Source organism: Balaenoptera borealis (assembly GCF_965194805.1).
Source record: "Balaenoptera borealis genome assembly, chromosome: 17".
NCBI lineage: Eukaryota > Metazoa > Chordata > Mammalia > Artiodactyla > Balaenopteridae > Balaenoptera > Balaenoptera borealis.
This window is the reverse complement of record NC_138876.1, coordinates 64,958,089-64,979,848: the sequence shown is the minus strand read 5'-3', so window position 1 is coordinate 64,979,848 and position 21,760 is coordinate 64,958,089. Positions and strand designations below refer to the sequence as shown.

General features: G+C 41.3%; 1 protein-coding gene across 3 annotated transcripts in view; it reads left to right on the top strand.

Annotated features, from left to right (window-relative positions):
• GDAP1 (ganglioside induced differentiation associated protein 1) overlaps positions 1-21,760 on the top strand; it is a 40,054-nt gene continuing 18,294 nt past the window's right edge. The window contains exon 1 of one of the 3 annotated variants that reach the window (XM_082363557.1): positions 1-21,331. In XM_082363557.1, the coding sequence (XP_082219683.1) occupies positions 21,215-21,331 (117 nt within the window). In that variant the 5' untranslated portion in view covers positions 1-21,214. The remainder of the gene's footprint in view (positions 21,332-21,760) is intronic. The other 2 variants (XM_082363560.1, XM_082363558.1) reach the window with 2 other exon arrangements.

Here is a 21,760-nt window from a genome sequence, read left to right as displayed (position 1 = left end):
GGAAAAGCGGTCCCTGGAATTGAAGGAGAAAAGAGGATGAGTTCATCTCTCTCATGCAACAGTGAAAATCATAATGCTTTATTCTGAAAATAGGGATGAAAGGCAACTCAGAATTTGAAATAACACAAATTGGGGGTGGGGGCAAGGGACTATAAAAACATACTTGGGAGTGTTGCTATTAAGGTGGTAAAAGTTGGGAAAATTGATGGGATAACCATTTCCTAAAGAGGTTGAATAGAGAAGGGCAGTACATCAACATCCATTCATGATAAAGACTCTTTCCAAAGTGGGTATAGAGGGAACATATCTCAACGTAATAAAAGCTGTTTATAACAAACCCACAGCCAACATAATACTCAATGGTGAAAAGTTGAAAACCTTCCCACTAAAATCTGGGACAAGACAAGGATGCCCACTCTCACCACCTCTATTCGACATAGTATTAAAAGTCCTAGCGACAGCAATCAGATGATAAAAAGAAATTAAATGTACCTGAATTGGGAAGGAGTAAAATTGTCATATGCAGAATACATGACACTATACATAGAAAACCGTAAAGACTCCACACAAAAACTACTAGAAGTAATAAATGAATTCAGCAAGGTAGCAGCATACAAGATAAACATACAGAAATTGGTTGCATTTCTTTACACTAACAGTGAAATATCAGAAAGTAAAAAAAAAAAAAAAAAAAAAAAAACTCTTTTAGAATTGCATCAAAAAAATAAAATACTTAGGAATAAACCTGAACAAGGAGGTGAAAGACATATATGCTGAGAACTAGAAAACATTGATAAAGGAAACTGAAGATGATTTAAAGAAATGGAAGGATATCGCATGCTCTTGGATTGGAAGAATTAATATTGTTAAAATGGCCTTACTACCCAAAGCAATCTACAGATTTAATGTGATCCCAATCAAATTACCCATGACGTTTCTCACAGAACTAGAACAAATGATCCTAAAATTTATATGGAATCACAAAAGACCCAGCCAAATTGCCCAAGAATTGCCAAAGCAGTCCCAAGGAAAAAGAACAAAGCTGGAGACATTACACTCTGAGACATCAGAAAATAATACCACAAAGCTACAGTAGTCAAAACAGCATGGTATTGGCACAAAAAACAGACATATGGATCAATGGACCAGAATAGAGAGCCCAGAAATAAACCCATACACCTAAGGTCAATTAATCTTTGACAAAGGAAGCAAGAATATACAATGGAGAAAAGACAGTCTCTTCGGCAAGTGGTACTGGGAAAACTGGACAGCTACATGTAAATCAATGAAGTTAGAACACTCCCTCACACCATACACAATATAAACTCAAAATGGCTTAAAGACTTGAATATAAGACAAGGACACCATAAAACTTCTAGAAGAGAACATAGGCAAAAGATTCTCTGACATAAGTTGTAGCAATGTTTTCTTAGGTCAGTTTCCTAAGACAGCAATAGAAATAAAAGCAAAAATAAACAGATGGGACCTAATCAAACTTAAAAGCTTTGCACAGCAAAGGAAACTATAAACAAAGTGAAAAGACAACCTATGAACTGGGAGAAAGTCTTTGCAAACGATGCGACCAACAAGGGCTTAGTTTCCAAAATATACAAATTGTTCATATAACTCAATAACAAAAACCCAAACAGCCCAGTCAAAATATGGGCAGAAGCTCTAAATAGACGTTTCTTTAAAGAGGGCATACAGATGGCCGATAGACACATGAAAAGATGCTCCACATAGCTAATTATTAGAGAAATGCAAATCAAAAACACAATGAGGTATCACCTCACACTGTTAGAATGGCCGTCATTAAAAAGTCCACAAACGATAAAAATGCTGGAGAGGGTGTAGAGAAAAAGGAACCCTCCTACACTGTTGGTGGGAATGTAAATTGGTATAGCCACTATGGAGAACAGTATGGAGGTTCCTTAAAAGACTAAAAATAGAACTACCATATGACCCAGCAATCCCACTACTGGACATATACCCTGGACATATATCCAGACAAAACTAAAATTCAGAAAGATACATGCACCCCAATGTTCATAGCAGCACTATTTACAATAGCCAAGACATGGAAGCAACCTAAATGTCCATCGACAGGTGAATGGATAAGGAAGATGTGGTACATATATACAATGGAATATTACTCAGCCATAAAAAAAGAATGAGATAATGCCATTTGCAGCAACATGGATGGACTGACGGATTATCATACTGAGTGAAGTAAGTCAGACAGAGAAAGACAAATATCATATATCACTTATATGTGGAATCTAAAATATGATGCAAATGGACTTATTTACAAAACAGAAACACAGACATAGAAACAAACTTCTCTAAGGGGAAAGGGGGGGAGGGGTAAGTTAGGAGATTGGATTAACATATACATACTACTATATATAAAATAGATAAACAACAAGGTCCTACTGCAAAGCACAGGAAAATATATTTAATATCTTGAAATAACATATAATTAAAAAGAATATGAAAAAGTATACATATATATGTATAACTGAATCACTTTGCTGTACACCAGAATCTAACACAACATTGTAAATCAACTATACCTCAATAAAAAATGTTTTTTTAAACCAAGAAGGGAGGTGCACAATATTGCTGAAAGCACAACTAAGGAGTAAGTAGTTGCCAAGTGACTGATAGCTGAAGGAGAGAAAAAAACAAATCCATTATTAGGCAGTAAAGAAACGCAAATTATAACTGGGGAATGAATGGTACCAAGAGCTCTGGAATGGGATTTGAAACAATGGCCAATAATAGGAAAGGCTTCCCTCTAACTGAGCGACAGACATTGGGGACTGTTGTATCCTTGCCAAGTGCTGCAGTCCCCATCCACATATCACCTCGGCACACACACTATTAGAGCCCTGGTGGATTCTTCAGATACTGACTGCATTCCGAATACAGCTTAAATTCCTCTTTCTTTCCTTAAACACACTCTAGAATGTTCGTTATCACTTGCATCTCACTTACTACTTTCACATAGCAAGCGCTTTTTCAAGCTTACTGAGAAGGAGGAACACCCCATGGGGTGGCTTCAGGGGTGCACTGCTGAGATCTCCCTCCAAGAGAACCTGCGGCGGCGAGGAGGGTACTTGGCGCATAGCCTCCAGCTGCGGCGACTTCAGATCTGTGGTGGTGTTTGCAGTCAAGGCCATACTCTGCCCTGGGACATCCCCCCCAAAGTAAAAGGCAAATCGCTGCATCTCGTGGCCTCTGATATACAACAACAACAACAACAAAGAGCAGAGGACCCGGTAGGCCTCTTGGATTCTGGAGGCAACACCACACTTAGAAACTGCTCCAGCCTATATGCTGAGCGACATGGATGGAAGGCTGCCAGCTTTGAGAGGGCTCAGAGCAGGAAAGAGTTTTGCAGGAGGCCCAGGCAAGCAGCCCTGCCTCTTGGGCCATACGATCAGGCAGATCCTTTGGTGCTGGCGTTTGGTGTCAGTGGTGAGAAAAGATACGATAGGAAGATTGTGGCAAGCCCCAGTGGAAGAATCACAGTGCAGGTCTGTGGAGATCTGAAGCAAGGCCATAGCGTCTGCAGAAGAGAATATAGAGCTTCTGAGAATCAGTTCCTTGACTTTGGCAAAAAAACCCGACTGCTTGACCATGGGACCCCAAATGACTGTTACTTTAGAATTTCCTATTATGAGCTGGGTCCTGTAGACCCTGCCAAAACAAAGTTGTGCAGACCCAGAAGCAGTCTATTGTAAGATGAACATGGTATATCCAGGGTCAAGCCGAGCAGAACCAGAGGACACAAGTAAGCTGCAAGAACAGGTGGCCCAGAGCCCCATGTCCCCTAGAATTTCACTAGCACCCCTTCCCCAGCTCTTACCTATGGGAAGATTGGGGTTCCATTCAACCAGCTAAAGAGGAAGAAAAGCCTGCACTTGGTTTATCGATGGACAGGCTATTATGCGGATGAAGCTGAAAATGAATGGAGGCTGCATTACAGACACGCTCAGGAGTGGTCTTGAAAGTATGTAGAGAGGGAAAATCTTTCCAAGGGGCAGAGCTGTGAGTGGTGAACCTGGTCATCTATTTTATGTGAAAGGAAAAGTGGCCTGAGGTGGGAAAATATGTAGATTTCTGGGCAATGGCCAACAGCCTGGCCATCTGGTCAGAGGCCTGGAAGGGAAAGGACTGGAAGATGGAAGACGTGGAGGTCCAGAGTAGATGCATGTGGATGAACCTATGGGAATGTGTAAAGAGTTTTGTGCTACATGTCAATGGCCTCCATGGAAGGGGCACCGAAAACCCAGGACTCTACCTAGACTGTCTCCAGCCAATAGCTGAGCACAGTGGGATTGCTAGAGCTGGACCATGCCTTCTCAACACAGGCCTCCTCTGACAGGCTCGTATTTTCTGTGCTCCCCATTGACCTGGCTGGAACTTTCTTAGAGCTATTCTGCAGTCTGTGTTTCCTCTACCCAAGCCTCCTTCCTTCCCTCCTTCCTTTCACAGGTTTCAGACCTGCATTGTGACCCAAAGGCTCTGCCCACCTACTCCTACTTCCTTTGGCCTTTATGCCTCACATGTGTTCACCCCAGTAAATCTCTCGTATGTCTAATTCTGTCCTGACGTCTGCTTGTTGGAGGCCCTGAACTGACACACACCCCGTGATCTTTCAAATATAAACATACACACTCACACACTTACATTTACAGGTGAGCCATGGTCAAAGAGAGGTGAAAGTCTGCTTTAGAACTTGATAAAATTGAATTGAAAATCAGATTTCATGGTCTTTAAAAAAGAATGAGGAAGTTCTCCGTGTACTGATGTGGAAAAATCCCCAAGATCTATTAGGTGGAAAAAAGCAAGGTATGGAATAGTGTATGTAACATGATGATTTTTTCTGTACTTGAATCTATGTAAAAACCTGCTGGGGAGGAGAGGTGGGGAAAAAAAAAAAACCCTGTAAAGATACAAAGAAAAAGAAAAATAAAGGGGGTGGGAATGGCAATGCTCAGTAAAGAACATTTTGATTTGTTTTTATTTTGCACCTTGAAATTGTACTACCTATTAATAATTAAATTGAAATGTCAATCTTCAGCATCTTTGCATATTATTATCTTAAAAATCAATCCTTTATATGTGATTGAACATAACTGTCTGTTGGCATATGATGCAGTAACTTATGTACAGCAGTGAGTGGACCTGATAAACTTAAGGACCCCCTAAAACATAGTCTCCCAGTTGGAAAAAGACAGTCTGGGTGATCTAGATGGCCTGAGTGATTTCTAACTCACCAACTGATTGAATAATTCATAGCCTCTCTACCTGACTGTGACAGAGTGGACATTTAGAAACTGCCAGCTGTATACTGTTGTCAGTCCCACCATGTTTGCTGGTCTCAACGTTTTGCTACTTCTAGAAAGAAGTATGCACCACCATTTCCTTCCTGAATGTTACAGCCTAGGCTAAATTATGCCTCGTTTCCACACCTCAGATCCATACTAAATATTCCTTTATTACAAATACTTCATCAGAGTGCAGGTAGGAATCCCTTTTCGAGCATTTTCAAAAGATGCTTGTCCAGGTTTAACCCTCCCCTGGCAAAATCTCTGAGAGAGGCCCCATCACATACGTTCCCCAGAGATCCTAATGTATTTCTTTTTTCTTTTTCTTTTTCTTTTCGGCTGCACTGGGTCTTCATTGCTGTGTGTGGGCTTTCTCTAGTTGTGGCGAGCGAGGGCCACTCCTTGTTGCCGTGCGTGGGCTTCTCATCGCGGTGGCCTCTCTTGTTGTGGAGCACGGGCTCTAGGTGCGCGGGCTTCAGTAGTTGTGGCACACGGGCTCAGCAGCTGTGGCTCACAGGCTCTAGAGTGCAGGCTCAGCAGTTGTGGCACACGGGCTTAGTTGCTCCGCGGCATGTGGGACCTTCCTCCACTGGGGATCGAACCTGTGCCCCCTGCATTGGCAGGCAGATTCTTAACCACTGCACCACCAGGGAAGTCCCCCTAATGTATTTCTGATGAAGAATCATTTCTGTAGGGCGATTTCCAAAAATCCCCTGATGACAATCACCAGGGGGCACTTGTTAAATATATGCATGCCCAGGTTTCTCCCATGGTGAATTCTGATTCAGTGGATTTGAGTTGGGGCTCAGGAATCTATTATTTTAATAAATACACTGACTCTTCAGGGAAACATTACTGTAGGGTTATGTAGCCTCATGTGGGCTAATTTAGATTCCATAAACTGATAAAATAATTTCAAAGTTGCCTGATACTAGTGATCCTAATATTACTTTATCTTTCTCGCATGAATTCCCTCTCAAAGTCTTTAATAATTATAAACTATATCCTCCTCATCATTTAAAAGTCAAAATTCAAAAGTGCTATGTAAGAGCATGCTTGCTAAGGATAAGTGTACAATAGATAGTGAATACTTATGCAATAAAAGAAGCTATTAATGAGGTGACCTTGAAATCCAGAACTTAACAGAAACCTGATAACTCTAGACCAAATCAGTTGGTGGACTTGTGAAGTCTCCATTCCTTCCTCAGTGTCTCTGGAGTGTGAACTCAGGGAGTTGTGCTGTCTTCAGAGATCACTGGCCTTGAGAGGTCTATCTCTTTCACCCATCTTGGATAAGTGACAGGGCATAGGGCCTGAGTTTAGGGTTACCACACAGCAGAGTACCCCTAGCCCCAGCTCCTGAGGTTTTCAGTAGTTTAGAATTGTAGCCTTGATCCTGCTGGCAAATTTTACATGACCCTGGACTAGCTGGGCACTATGGCAGCCAGACACACTGGCCTGCCCCCTGCTTCTGATTAGAGGCACCTGGATTAGCTGGTTTTCTTGTCCATCACTCCTGGGGGTTTAGAGCAGTATTGAGATAGGAGGGGCTTAGAGTCGAATACACAGCAGGAGAATGTATCCGTGATTGTGTGTGGGTTTATTTCTGGGCTCTCTATTCTGTTGCATTGACCTATGTGTCTGTTTTTGTGCCAGTACCATGCTGTTTTGATTATTGTAGCTTTGTAGTATAGTCTGAAGTCAGGGAGTGTGTAACCTCAAGCTCTGTTCTTTTTTCTGAAGATTGCTTTGGCAATTCGGGGTCTTTTGTGGTTCCATGTGAACTTTAGGATTATTTACAATAAAGTGACAGGTAAGCTAAGCTCTGAAGGATGAGTAGGAGATGGCTGGAAAGTAAGGAGGAGATCAGCTGGAGAAGAGGAAACAACTCTGAGCTAGAAACAGCCTGGCACATAGAAGTAACTGAAAACAGGACAGTGTGTTTGGATTCATTGAGCAAGGGAGAGGATCTTGGTAAGAGATGATGGTGGGGAGGGAGGCAGGCAGCAGGATATGGTTGTCATCTTATTCTAAGAGCTCATAAGAAATGATGACTGTCTAGGCACTTCCCCCATAGCTGGGGGTAGGGCAGAGAAATGAAACGAGGAAGAAGTATAATATTGGAAAGAAAATATAAAAAGGGTGTTAAATACCAGCCCCTCCTTATTGATTCTGATACACACCCTGAAACAAGATGTGACCCCCTCTGCTACAGGATAGTGTTTTTCAAACTTGAAAAATGCACGGATAGCTTTTGAAGAAAAACAAAAATTTATCCAGACCTCTTGCCCATGGTGGGTTCAATACTTTTATATATATCTAAATATACATTCTTTGTATATATGCACTTAAATATATAAACCATCAGATAAGGTATACCTCTGTATGCTTATAATTTATTTACAACATAAAACCAACATAAATTGAAAACTGGTAATTTTGAAATTAACAACCTGAATTTAATGTGACATGATGTTTTGGTGAAATAAAATTGCTGCTTGCATTTAAAAAAGTTATGGCGCTGCCCACGGAGGCACAGCTTCTCCTGATTCAGCAAATGCATCCTGCTGGATGACACTGAGGACCCCTCTATAGGATTTCTTAGGAAGTCTTTCTTTGTATAGAGTGCTGGTATACCATTTGGCTATTGCTTGGTGGATATACATCATTTACATATTAGATCTGTCTCTCTTCTCATTAGTCAGAAGCAATTAAAGTAGAAAGACTCAATGGCAAAGTCTGCTTGAACATACACACAAGATTAACCACCAAAATCAAGTGACAGTCCACAGAGATTAAAAATTAGAGAAAATTACCAGACCCCTTAGAATACATAGCTGAACTCCCATAAGTGTGTGGACTTTCGTTTGGAAAATAGTTCTAAATATGAGAGCAGATTATTCCCAGAGACTTCCTAGAGGAGAAAAAAGGGCACTATTCCTTCTCACGTAGAGCCATGGAGACAGGATAAATTGTTCCTTCTAACATTCTAAAAAGGGATCACTGGAATCCAATGTTTGGTAGGGTCAAGAGGGATCATTAATATTTGAGTGAAAGGAGAGACCAACTTGGGTGTGGTCACAAGTCCCTGTGGTTCCTGCTATGGTACTCAGGACAGACAAGATTAGAAAGAGGCGACTGAGATGTCTCTGCCTCCCAGACGTTTCTGGTCAATTGGCTGAAAAAGGCTTATAGCACTAGCCTCCCAAGTCAGGTGCACAAACCTGTGGGGTGTGGGAAGAAAATATTAAGAGCCCTGGGAGACCTGAGCCCTGATCTCAGGCACATAAAGAGCAGCTCTCAAAGAAGTGTGAGTGGGGGCTCTGTAAAACTGAGAGCTCTCAACAGTTTGTATAATTTACCAAACACGAAGAGCAGCCAGGAAAAGAAGTGTGCATTTTCTGATAAGGTAGAATATCATGTCTATCATTGTAAGTTGATCAGGTTAATATATATGAAATGTCAACTAAAGTTAAGTTTTACTGTTTCAAGGTGTCACTAGTCTTCCATCCATCAATAATATCCATTACTTCAGGGAGAGGGGTGGGCAAGGTACAAAGGACTAAACTTGAAACTTTCAGCTTGAAAACAAATTTTATGTAAGAAAAGGTCTACAAGATGCCAAGCCAAATATCTGTAAGATTCAGGCTTTGCTAAGAAAAAGAAATGATTTGTGGGGTTCCCCAAAGCCATCAATTGGAGACTTGAACACAGGGTTTTTAGGGTGGAACATGGATTAGAGAGGATGTAGGCTATGACATCAGAGCAGTTTGGAGGGATCTGGGAGAGGATGAGTGGGAATGAAAATTCCCAGACATGTTCCCAGATACACAGAGAATCTGAGGGCAGAAGGATTGCATATTCTTCTTCCCTCCTGGACATCTGGGGAGAAGGGTGACAACACCTCCTCAAACAGTTGGAAGCAACACAGGACAGCCACGTTAGGACAGAGGGGATGGAGTGGATATTTGGGCAGGCGGCCTGAGATGGCCGTGCAGTGGACATTGATGTGCTGCCCAGATACCCCTCCCGGGTCAGGTACTCGTTCCCCGGCTACTGTGAGTCCTGGCAGCCGATGCCTTGCAGCTGAGTCCATCTCCAAGCATTGCCCTTAGCCAAAGAAGGCCTCCTAGCCCAAGGTCAAATGAACTCCCTAAGGCAGCATATCTCCAATGACTGGCCCACTGTGTGGGGTAGAAAGGTCTAGACCCCTTGCCTCTATTGGAACAACTCTGAAATGCCCTCCCAGTTCCAGAGCTCCCAGTACTATCAGCTTCTTTGCAACTGCATGGCAGTAGTAACTTCTCTCTCCGCTCACCCAGCTTCCCTCATTCCCTTACAAGTGTTGTTCTGGAGAACATTTGCCAATAAACCTTTTATAGGCAAATCTCAAAGGCGGTTTCCTGGGGAACATTAGCTACAACAGGCCTCCTAGGTCTCTCTTAGCTTTGGGGCTTGGGGGTTGAAATACGGAGGAAGCCAGAGATGAGTTCTCCTGACTTGATATGGATGAGGGTTTTGACCAGGTGGACTGCTCGTGGGTTTCCTTGGTGTGGTGAGAGGTAAGGCTTTGGATGGGTGTTACAAAGGCAGGGACTGATTGGAAGGTGTGGTTGAATTTCAGAGGATCAGTCAGAGCAAAGACAGAGTCAGCATTGCGGGGGAGGGCTGGATGGCCACATGTTGCCCATGCCTGATGCTGGAAGGACTGGCCAGCTATGAAAACTTCAGCACATGCAGCAAGGCCAGGGGTCAAGTCTCGAAGATCCAGCTGGGCAAGACATCTCAGGGGAGACTATTGAGGACAAGGGGATTGCTTTCAAACCCCCTCTCTTGAGGTCAGGTGAATTGTAAACCACCAGAAAATTAGATCCATTCCCCACCCTCCCTACCACCACCAGAGGGAAAGAGAAGAGTGACTGAATATTTCCCCCAAAGACATCTGTATTGTATTAGAATGGCTGAGTTACCCTGAAAGGGACAAAATTAAGAGTGTTTCCACTATCAGTGGAAATGAGTCTCTAGAGCTGTTAATTTTGGTCCTAGAGAAATAAAACAGTTCCATGTTTACACATCTGAGGTGTGATGGTACAGAAATAGGCAACCGAAAAGAGGGAAGAAAGACCAAAACCATACCAGGGCAAAAAAGCCATCGTTGTGATATGTATTTATATATATCACTTTCTTAACAGGAAGAACTAGGCCTTGTTGTAAGGCCCTTTACTGAAATACTCCTATAGTTTACGGACATTTCAGGTGAAAATCAGCCGAGCTGCCAGCTGAGAGTGCACTTTAAATATCCCCCTGGATACTGGAAAGGTATTTCCCAGGCAGACAGCCAGAAACCTCTGAATCTGCAGCACAATGGCCTATAGTGATTTTGAGAGTGAACAGTCTGAAGACCAACTACAGTTGAGGCAAAAGAAACATGCTGGAGGGAGGTTAAACGTCCCTGCTCGGAGATGACAACAAGCCTCCTGTTATCGTCCTAATTTTGCAGAGGAAAGGGAGGCTTAAAGAGGTCCCACAGCTGGCTAGCCAGGACAAACCCCGGCAGCGGGCTCCGGAGCCCATGCACCCACCTCTGCAACCCACTGCCTCCTCTAGAATGTTCTGCTGCCTTGTATGTTACAGAGTGGAATTGCAGCAGGGCTCATGGAATCTGAAGAGTCACTTTTGCAAAGCTAGAGACACAACTGCTGCCGAGCGCAGACGATCAGCCAGGTGAGCGCGAACGTGGAGTGATTACAAGCTACGGCGAAGATCTGACCACTCGGTAAAGAACAGGGGTCCGTGGTAAAGTCAGAATCCCTCTCATTTGGTGCACCGTGTAACGCATGTGGTAATTAGTTATTTATGTATCTAAGTTCTTCATTTAGAAGGTCTGTATACAGTTACTTTCTAGGAGCCGTGTCACCTGTGCCCTGAACCATTGTATCCTTAATAGGAGTTTCTGTGGCCTGTCATTTAGTCCCTTTCGCGTCACAAAAGAGGAGTGTCTTAGTAAGGAAGAGTATGAGGCAAGCGAAAAGCTTCAAGTGTTCTGGTAACATTTGGACACTCCCAACACTCAACAGTGGAAAACTCAACATTTGCCAAATTTCCAAGCCGTGTTTATCAGCCAGATTGTTACCGCAGCCCTGCCCCCCGCCCGTCCATGTTTTCTTTCCTTAGCAGAGATACCACCAATAGCAGTTTATGATAATAGTGGGGTGCTAACGGTACACATTTAAAATACAGGACCACAGAACTTATAGCTTTTCAAGCCATAAGCGAATAGACTTGGGAATACTTCAGAACTTCTCGTTTTAACTTTCCTCCTGATAGAATCTATTTGTATCACTGGTTTTAGCCTTGCAGACTTGGAGGGAGTGGTGAAAGATGAACGGGCAGTGCTCAACCACAAGGGGAGAAAAACGTCACCCAGCCCCCAGAATAGCAACAGCAATAAATATGGTCATGTCGCTCTTCTGCTGAGGACGAAACGACAGACAGGATCACATTTGCGGCACCCAACGCCTGCCGGCTATGGGAGGCTGGCTCAGGGGTTTGGAGGAAACCTGCGCAAAAGTTGATGCTGACGGAGAGGCTTCATTTTGGAGCTGTGACTTAGCACGCAAAGGAGGAGGGCACAAACCCCACCGCAGAGCGAAGGCACCCTTCTGGCCACATGGGGGTCCATTCTAAATCGGCTTTCCTGACAGCTGGCTCAGGGCTCTGCAGAGCTGAGCCCAGAACTTCCCTGCATGTCTGCCTGAGAACTTGCTGTTATCTGCAGCTGCCACAGCCATCAGGGCACATGCATAAGGAGGAAGGTGAAAAAGAGGGCTCTCTGTGGTCATCAGTTATTTAAAGCGGGCCCATAGGATTTCAGCCCCTTCATCGTACAGAATCAGCACCTTTGCTCTGGGAGGTCTCGGAGGAAGTGGCGAATCCCTCCCTTCAGACCTCCTCAAGTCTCCCTTTGCAGACCAGCCCCCCGGGCTCTCACCATTTCTGTGATTCCGAGTGCTTCATTTTCCTGTGTCCCTTTTCAGACACGTTTGAATTCATATAATTTATGGCCATGTCTCTGGGTGGTTGTGGTTTTACCATCTTTACATTCTTTTGCCACGTGGAATTGGCCAAATTGGGCTTTTACATTTTCATAACTTGCATACAGCAGTAGTCTTTTAGGCTGAAATCAGTTTAAGCTAATATATGTGTACCTGATTTTTTTCCATGTTTCGAAAACCAAAGCATCACCTGAATTTGACCAGTTTTCCTTTTTCTGCTAAACTTCCCTGCTCTAAAAGGATATAATTTCTTGTAAAGCCCAGCTCCTTCTCTCTGGATCTCTGTGGTTCACTTGGTCTCTCTAACCAGTTCCCAATGTCACACAGGGGGTCACTGGAAACATATTCACTGTGGCCACGTGTCACCTGTCTCCCTCATGTAGCTTTAACAGGCACAGATTCGATTCCACGCTTTCAGTTACATGCTTAGGATTTAAATGACTCTTTTCTCCATGGATCACAATATTGCTTTCATTCGGAAAATACAGCACATAAAAAATGAAAGGAAATGTTGCTTTGGACTTTCGTATCTGAATATAAACTTCAGCACTGTGTTTTATTGTCACTATTATCTTATGCTTCTTTAGGATTTTATTAAGACCAACAAGATAAATGAAGTAGTTTTTATAGCACTAGCTCTCATGTTTGTTCTCTCGACATCCCTGGTGACGTTGGGTGGTCAAGAAAAAAATCATGCCAGAGTGTTGAAGTTGGTGCCAAAGGAACAGAGATGACTGTTTGGTGCCTGGTATCCGCTGCTGCCCAGAACCTTATCTTGTCCTATTTATACATTCACAAAGCGAAATCTGACTTAGAACAATCCTTGCAACATTAGCATTTTCTTTCTTTAAAGCTTATGTCTCTGAGTTTTAATGCCATTTTTCTCATGTGGCCAGGGACAATGCAGGCATAAATTAACTTCTTTGCTTATTATTTAGTGATTAAAAGAACACAAAAGCAAGGACATTGGAAAAAGAAATTCCAATGTATTATTAAATATTCTAATTTGAATTACCAGGCTAAATGCCAAACGATCTTAAATCCCTGGAAAGATTCCTTTAAACATAAAAAGAAAGTGATAAAAGAAGGTGTCTTGGAAAACTACTTGGATCATTTATTGGGAAACAGGAAGAAAAAGGTATCCTCCACCGAGAGAATGGCAATTCTGTGGTTATGATGAAAGGGTGATTGGTACCTAAGCATACTGTAAATTAGTAGGAAAACATTAACTTTAGGAAACGTAACTAATCAAAAGCTGCAATTTCAGACATAAGCAATAAGTATCCTCTGTGGAATACACTTTTTTCACATCTAAATATCCTAGAGGCTTTCATCAAACATTTATGAATAGATCTCTTCATTATTGTAACATTAATGAAAGAAATGTTAGGGCTATTATTCAAACACCAGTAGAACATACTGAGAAGTGACTCCTTTTTTTCCTCCTTAATTTCTTTTGTCCCCATAAGTGATATTTGCATAATATTAATGTAATCACCAAAGTATTCTTTTAGTGATGTACTCCAGTGAACACAGCCTGAAGTCCAGAAATGAACGCGTGGGGCTAAGTCCCAGTTTTGACACTTACTTATTAGTGGGAGTTTGGGAAATTTCCTGACCTCTCTGTGCCTTAATATCCTCATCTAGAAGACAGGGATGATATTTCTCCCTGCCTTAAGGGATTTTGCAAGTGTTAAAACAGAATCCACATATCAAGTCTTCAAAATAGTTCCTGGTACACAGTAAACACTTCAAAAAATATTAGCAACCATGTAGTGTAAATGCGTCTTTGTTTTAACTGTATACTGGTCCATATTCATGAATTTATTCTGAAATGTCCACCATCCATGTATTCATTCTGAAATGTACACCAGTAGAGATGGGTAAGAGTGGGTGGACAGATATGTCAAATCCTTTCCACCAGAAATACGGCTCAAAGTGAATTCTCTACTAAAAAATAGTTTAGTGCATCGTCAACATTAGTAGTGATTCTTCGAGAAACTAGGAAATTAATAAAATTATTATAAGTTTACAGTAACCTCACAATGAGAGCCTCCTGAATTAGTAAGTTGCAGTTGGTATTAAATATGACTCTTTGCTCTGGGATGCATTTTGGAGTTTCAAAAGCAAGTCTGGGCTATTCTAAGGTTATTGAGGCTTTTGCCTAGAAGCCCGCAGAGAGTAATCTACATTTTCTGAGGGGAAAGCGAAGGAGTCTTGGCATCTTGCGCCTGTAAACTCTAACTGGTGGCTTGGCACCGTGGGGTTTTACCCGGCTATTTTGTGGAAGTGCTTCCAAATTATTTAACCTTTTCTTCCAGATACCATAAGTCAGCCTTTGGCTTTCATGCACTATTCTGCTCTACCAATTTTACAGATGTGGCAAACTAGGGACTGAGAATTGAGATGGTTCATCAGTTATACACTAAATTGATAGTTCTCAGACTTAACGTGCGTCAGAAAAACCTGGAGGGCTTTTAAAAACACCACTGCTGGGCTCCACCTTCAGAGTAGAATGTGCATTTCTAACAAGTTCCCAGTGATATTGATCTGCTTGTCAGGGGACCACACTTTGAGAAGCACGGTGATAAGTATAGGAGTCAAGCTGATTAGAGCTCTGGTAAACTAGTTGAAACCATCGCAATTATTTTAACCAAATCAATGTATTGATATTTGAGGAGCTATCTTTTATCTCATTCAATTAGATAATTAGTTTTGTAGATGCTTGAGAATATCAGATAACAGGAATTGTTCACATTTGAGGTAAAAATTCTCAAAAAAAATTTCTGAATAAGGACCTCTCCCCTTTTTTCTTATGTATATACCAGTTACAAATCCTATGCAATTCACATGGGTCAGATAACTGGCATGCGTCAGGCACAGCAGGCCAAATAGCTTCTGGGTGCTTAGTATTAATGTTGCTGTTATCAGGAGAAGTGGAGATATTCTGTTTTGTTTTTTTTTACATATGTATAAGATTTTTTCCCTTAATTTTGGAAAATTTGGTTTTGAACTAGATAGCTTAATTAGTTAAATATATTCTCTGGAGAATATCACCATTTCTGTTTTCTAATTTGTCAAGGGAAAAAAATGGCAGGGGATTGATTATTCTTAAAAAAATAGAGACCTCTGGTGGTCATTCATAAAAGTACTCTATAAAAACAGAAACCTAGAGTATTTCAATTTGTCAAAAGGTTTCAAGATCTCTGGCTTAGTTGACATACATTAAAAAAATATAAAAAAATATGAATTACCAAATGCCTGTCAAAATAGATAATATAAGTAATAGGACTTTATATAATGATAACTCTTATGAATATATATATCATTCAGCTATAATAGTTCTATATGATAAATTAAAAGTTGACAGAAGCATAAGACATAAAGGAAAGTGCACAAATCATAATTGTTTAGCTCGGAGAATTTTCCCAAACTGGCTATATCTGTGTATCCAGCATATCTGGTAGATTTTAACCATAATTATAGGTAAGTTGACTCAGGCTCAGAGAGCGTATGTGATCTGTTATTTCACAATATCAATCAAATCCATTTTAATTCATTCACTCAAAAACACTTAAATGAATAAAGAATTTCAATAAAAATGAACATAAAAAACAGTCAATTTAATGAGCCCTGATCCACAGTCCAGGTTTGTAAGTATCACATTTTGTCAAATAAAATTACCTTTACACATAGAATTTCTAGAGCAATGGGCTAAATAGGCTATAATTCATTATTACTATTGTTGTTGTTGTCATTGTTTGCTGTTGCTCTTGTTGGTGGTGGTGTTTATCTACTGTTTTTCTCAATTAATAAGCAGTTTTGGAACATCTTTTATGTACCAAGCACTATTTTTTTTTAACATCTTCATTGGAGTATAATTGCTTTACAATGGTGTGTTAGTTTCTGCTTTATAACAAAGTGAATCAGCTATACATATACATATGTCCCCATATCTCCTCCCTCTTGCATCTCCCTCCCTCCCACCCTCCCTATCCCACCCCTCTAGGTGGTCACAAAGCACCGAGCTGATCTCCCTGTGCTATGCGGCTGCTTCCCACTAGCTATCTATTTTACATCTGGTAGTGTATATATGTCCATGCCACTCTCTCACTTTGCCAAGCACTATATTGGATTCTTCGGGATACTAAAATGAATAATATGGGGTCTTTGACCTCAAGAGGCTCAGAGTCTAATGCACAAGAAAGACATATAAGCAGTAGTTTGATATGGTAGCTTGTGTTCCAATAGAAGTATCTGTCTATGTGGACTACTTTTTAAGAAAGTGGCTATATTTTCCCTAAAGTCTACCCCAGGCTGTGTAAAGCTTGAAAGTCCACAACTTTGTCTCTTTGGTGTAAAGCTAGCAGTGTTGTAGAAACTAATACTTGACTAGTAGTCAGGAAAGTCATGTTTGAATGTAGCTCTTTCACTTACTAGCTCTAGGATTTTGGACCAGTCACTCAGTCATGATGGATGGTAGTTACCTCACAGGCTATCATGAGGATCAGATGAGACCGTAAGAAAGTGGTCAGTGATGTTTAGATGTGAAAATTCTACATTATGCCTTTTGCTTATACGGTATTATTAATATTAAACACTAATGCAATAATCGATTCATTCAGTGTTTACTGGTTCATGGTTCTGCTGCTGGGAGGATGTGCTAGAGAAAATGCTCAGTGTTTAACAGTGGGCAGATAGATGTGTGCACATTTCTTTTCTTCCTAAAAAGAGTGAAGAGACTGAAAAGGAAATAAGGATAGTGGGGTCTGAGAAATGAAGAAGGAAGGAGAACTGAAGTTGGTTGGGACAGGAAAAGGTACCAAAAGGAGATTAACATACAAACCTAATCACGAATTTACCCCCAGTTCTCCTGATCGTCATCATCGTCAAGACAATTTTTTGAATACTAAATAACATACATACATTCGATGGTGTGCTGGTAAATATTTAACAACCAATTCTCCAGAAAAAACCCAAAATACATGGTAGATAGCATTTGTCAATTTCGTAGTGTAAATACTCCTGTCACAGCCAATTTTAAGCTGCTAACATGATATCACTGAACAGGGAGATAGGAAGAGATGCACCCACCCCTATATATGATTTCCATCGTACAAATATAATAGACATAAATAAGCTCAAGAGTATAGACAATGGTAAACATAGCAAAATAATTTGAAAGTGATGTTTTGAGTATTTGCTAGCTTTATTTTAAAAATAATTTCTTAAATGCAATTTAATTTTTAATAATAGCTGTGTGGAATATCCAGCTTGCAAAATTTCTGCAAATTTAACAATCAGCACTCTTGAGACAGTATGAGCCAGTGGCAGCAGTGGATAGATTGGTAATTGCTCTAGTACAGCACCAGTTAGGGTAAAGATCATCACCTCTCCGGGAAGCCTATCTATGTTAGGTGCCTTTCTCTATAATCCCATCATAATCTCTTACATATCAAAGCAATTACCACACTGTGTTGAAATCTCATTTTTCTCCCTCTACACTTGAGTTCCCAGTGACTGTGACTTTTAACTCCCTATGTTCTGCATCTAGCACTGTTCCTGGGACAGGTAGAGCTCAACAAAAGCATACTGAAGAAATAAATTGACCTGGATCTGGCTCCTGTTGTCCTGGAGCCCACAATCTAATGTGATGATGTACAAAGACACATCACTACAGAATACACACAAAATTTAGTAGAAGCTCTGAATAAACATGTGAATGGATAATAAGGCTTTTATATCACATAAGAGTGGCTTTTATGAGGGTGGAAAATCACAGAGATTATGGATCAATCGAAGTAGATGTAGCAGTTCTATTTCTACCCCTATCGTGGTTTCAAAACAAAATAAAACACCAACGTGTTTCCTTATCTCATCTATTTAATAACATTCTTTTAATGTTCAAATATTTAAGAGGTAAAAGCAGCACATATTCATTATAGAAAAATTACAGAATATAGAAGCATAAGGAAATAAAAGCCACCTATATTTTACAAGGTTGATGTATTAGGGAGAATAGGTTAAGATAATAGCACCCGAAAAGCACCAAATAACAGTGGCTTAAACAAGATGCTTTATCTCTTTTTCAGGTAGAAGTTTGGAGGTTTGCAGACTGAGGTTCATGTGGTGGTTCTGCTTCCCAATGTCCCAAGGACAGCTCAGGGCTCGCCATCCCTGGGGTGTGGCCCCATTCGTCATAATGCAACTCAGCATCCACCCTCCTGGTAGCAGGATGGAGGATGGGATGAAGAAGAGGCACAAGGCCTACTGCCTCCTTTAGGAAGATTCCCAGAATTTGCCCTTTGGCATGTCCATTACATCCCATTTGTTAGAAAATAGTCACATGCCACATTTATCTACAACAGAACCTGGGAAATGCAGTTTTTCTTCTCAGCAACCATGTGCTTAGCTAGAATTTCTATCACCACTGAAGAAGGGGAAAATAGATATTTAGGACCAGAATTTGCTGCAGGTATTTCCTTAGTTAAATTGCAAAGAGAGGAGTTAATAGAAGTTGTGCCCACTTTCAAGGTTATTGATGCATATTGGTAATTTTCCTTTCAGAAGCTCTGTATGCATTTGTACTTCCAAGGACATATATGAATACTTCATATTAAACACCAATACAGTAATCAATCAATTCATTGATTCCTATATGGCTTGGCTGCTGGGAATATGTGATGGAGAAAGTGCTCAGTGTTTGATAGACCTGGGCTTTATGGTCAGGACTCTTTCAGCTGCAAGTGACAGAGGACCTAACAAGAATATTGGGTTTATTCAGATATTGAGGTGATTGAGCACATTAAGGAAAGGGAATGGATAGTACACATTGGAATCTGAAGTTAGAGAATTAAAAATGAAGTTCTTGTGAAGAGGAATGGGAGAGGAGGATTGTACAGTAGTTGTAAACATTTTGAGGCCTAAAGAGAGAGGAGCAAGTGTGATATGATGTCCTGTTAAGGTCACGGAGGGGTTTTTCCACATATACTTTCATCAACTGCTGTTTTGCAGGCAATGTGCTAAGTGCTTTATACGCAGTCCCTCACCGAATGCCCATGTCAGTCATATATTTTTATATGCCTATATGTTGCACATGATGAAGTGAAGGCTCAGGAGAGGTCAGGTTAAGGGTGGAGCTAGAATTTAAACCCCACTCTGATTGATGTCACAATTTTGCTTTTTCCTCTTCTATTCTGAAGAGTGAACTGATAAAAAACAAATTTGGTAAGGATCACTTCTGCTGTAGCATTTGAATTAACTTAAGGGTATAAAGAGATACTATAGAAATCTTTAAAAATTATACAAGAATTAGGGAGAGCAACAAATAAAGTATTGTAAAGGGCAGGATGGACCTCATGAGATTTTTGTCTCTTCTAGGGGGCCTTTTTTGACCTGAGTTGGTTGCCTACCTCTCTTTTCTCTTAGTACCTGTGTTTACTCTAACACTGATAGTTCTCATCTCCACTGTGGTTGTCTGTTTATTTTGTTGTTTCTGACACCAGACTTATATCTTGGGTGCCAGGTATCAGGTCTTATACAACTTTGTATTACCAGGGCCCAGTACAATGCTTGGAACACAGTAGGTACTCAATAAACATTTGCTGGATGAATTATACAAGCATTCCTTTCATGGTCATATTAATACATATTTACTGAAAGAGAAATGTTGCTAATTTGCTATTATGTTAAATTTTGAGAGGTGAATAGTAACAACTAGATTAGCATAAAATTATGATTTTGGCCATGATTATAAAGAGAATGTTTATAAGGCAACTGAACTTGTACATAATATGGAGTGTCTACAACATGCTAGGCTGTGTTGAGTGTTTAACATTGTATTTAGTTATTTAATTCTCACAAAAACCTTATGGGGGGAAATAGAATTATCTCTACTTCAAAAATTGGGAAAATTGAAAAACTAGGAAATGAACCCAAGTAGTTCTGCTCTAAAAATTCTGTGTTTAATTAGCAGATGCAAACTATTATATATAGAATGGATAAACAGCAAGGTCCTACTGTATAGCACAGGGAACTATATTCAGTATCCTGTAATAAACCATAATGGAAAGGAATGTGAAAAAGAATACATATATATATGTATAACTGAATCACTTTGCTGTACACCTGAAACTAACACAACATTGTAAATCAACTATACTTGTTTTAATAATTAGAAATATTTTATTATATTTCAATAAAATAAGTTAAAAAAAATTTAAAAACGGGCAAAATATTTTCTGTGTTTAACTAGGCTATTTTAATTCGCCATTGTTTATGAGATTTATTGTTATTATTGTTGTTGTTATTACATGACCGCATAGTAGCATCTCCTAATGAAAACTCATAAATCTTTACCCTGTTGTTTTGTCTGTAAACCGGGAACTTCCCTTCCACCAAAGGCACAGACCCTCCAAGAGGAACCCTAAGTATCTTGGGAAATTGAGGCTTTTATGCCTGAGCAACCTCTACTCCATCTGCAAAACCGATGAATAATTTGCAATCAACATTTTCCATGACTCATCTTAAATAATCAGGGACTCATATTTGAGATTGTTTTCCCTAAAAAACGTCCAGTTGCACCTCCCAGGTGACTCCTGTGCGCAGACGCCCCCCGGGTCTTTGCAGACTTTCCCCCCGCCCCGCAGCTTTCTCGCCCACGAAACTACACTTCCCAGCGGTCTGTTCGTGCATCTGCGCGAACTCATCTTTCCCGGCTCCGGGTGGCATCCCGGCAAAGCTAAGGGCGCTTTGCAGGGCGCTGTGGCTGGGAGACGTAAAGGGCGGACAGGCGAGGCCCTCCCGCGCTCGCGCATCCCCGAAATGGCCCGGAGGCAGGACGAGCAGAGAGGGGGAGCGCCCTTGATGGCGGAAGGCAAGTCGGACGCGGAGGTTAAGCTCATTCTGTACCACTGGACGCATTCCTTCAGCTCTCAAAAGGTAAAGGCCTCCGCCGGGCGGGCGGGCGGTGCGGATCGGGTTTCAGCACCGGGACAGCTCCCTCTGGGTGTTGCCCGGGTAAGCCGGCCCACTTAGAAACAGGCCTCCGACGCCCAAACCCCGGCAGGCGCTCCCTGAGGAGCGGGGGTGCGCCTTGTAGGGGAGCGGGGAGCATCAGTGTGAGGTGCAAAGGCACTACCAGTCGTGAAATGCGACAAAAAAGCATCGCTTTCGGTATTGGGGCGGGAGGCCTTGTCTCCGGGGCCGTGGAGAGCGAGGCCGAGGGAAGCGCCTTCCTGCACCCACATCATCTAGGGTTCCTTCTTTTACTCTTGGTCGCATTCACTCTCTTCAACAGGCCTAGCCTATCTGTTTCAGGTCCTTAGTATGGGGAGGACACGTCGTAAGGTTTAGAACACCGAGAAAGTA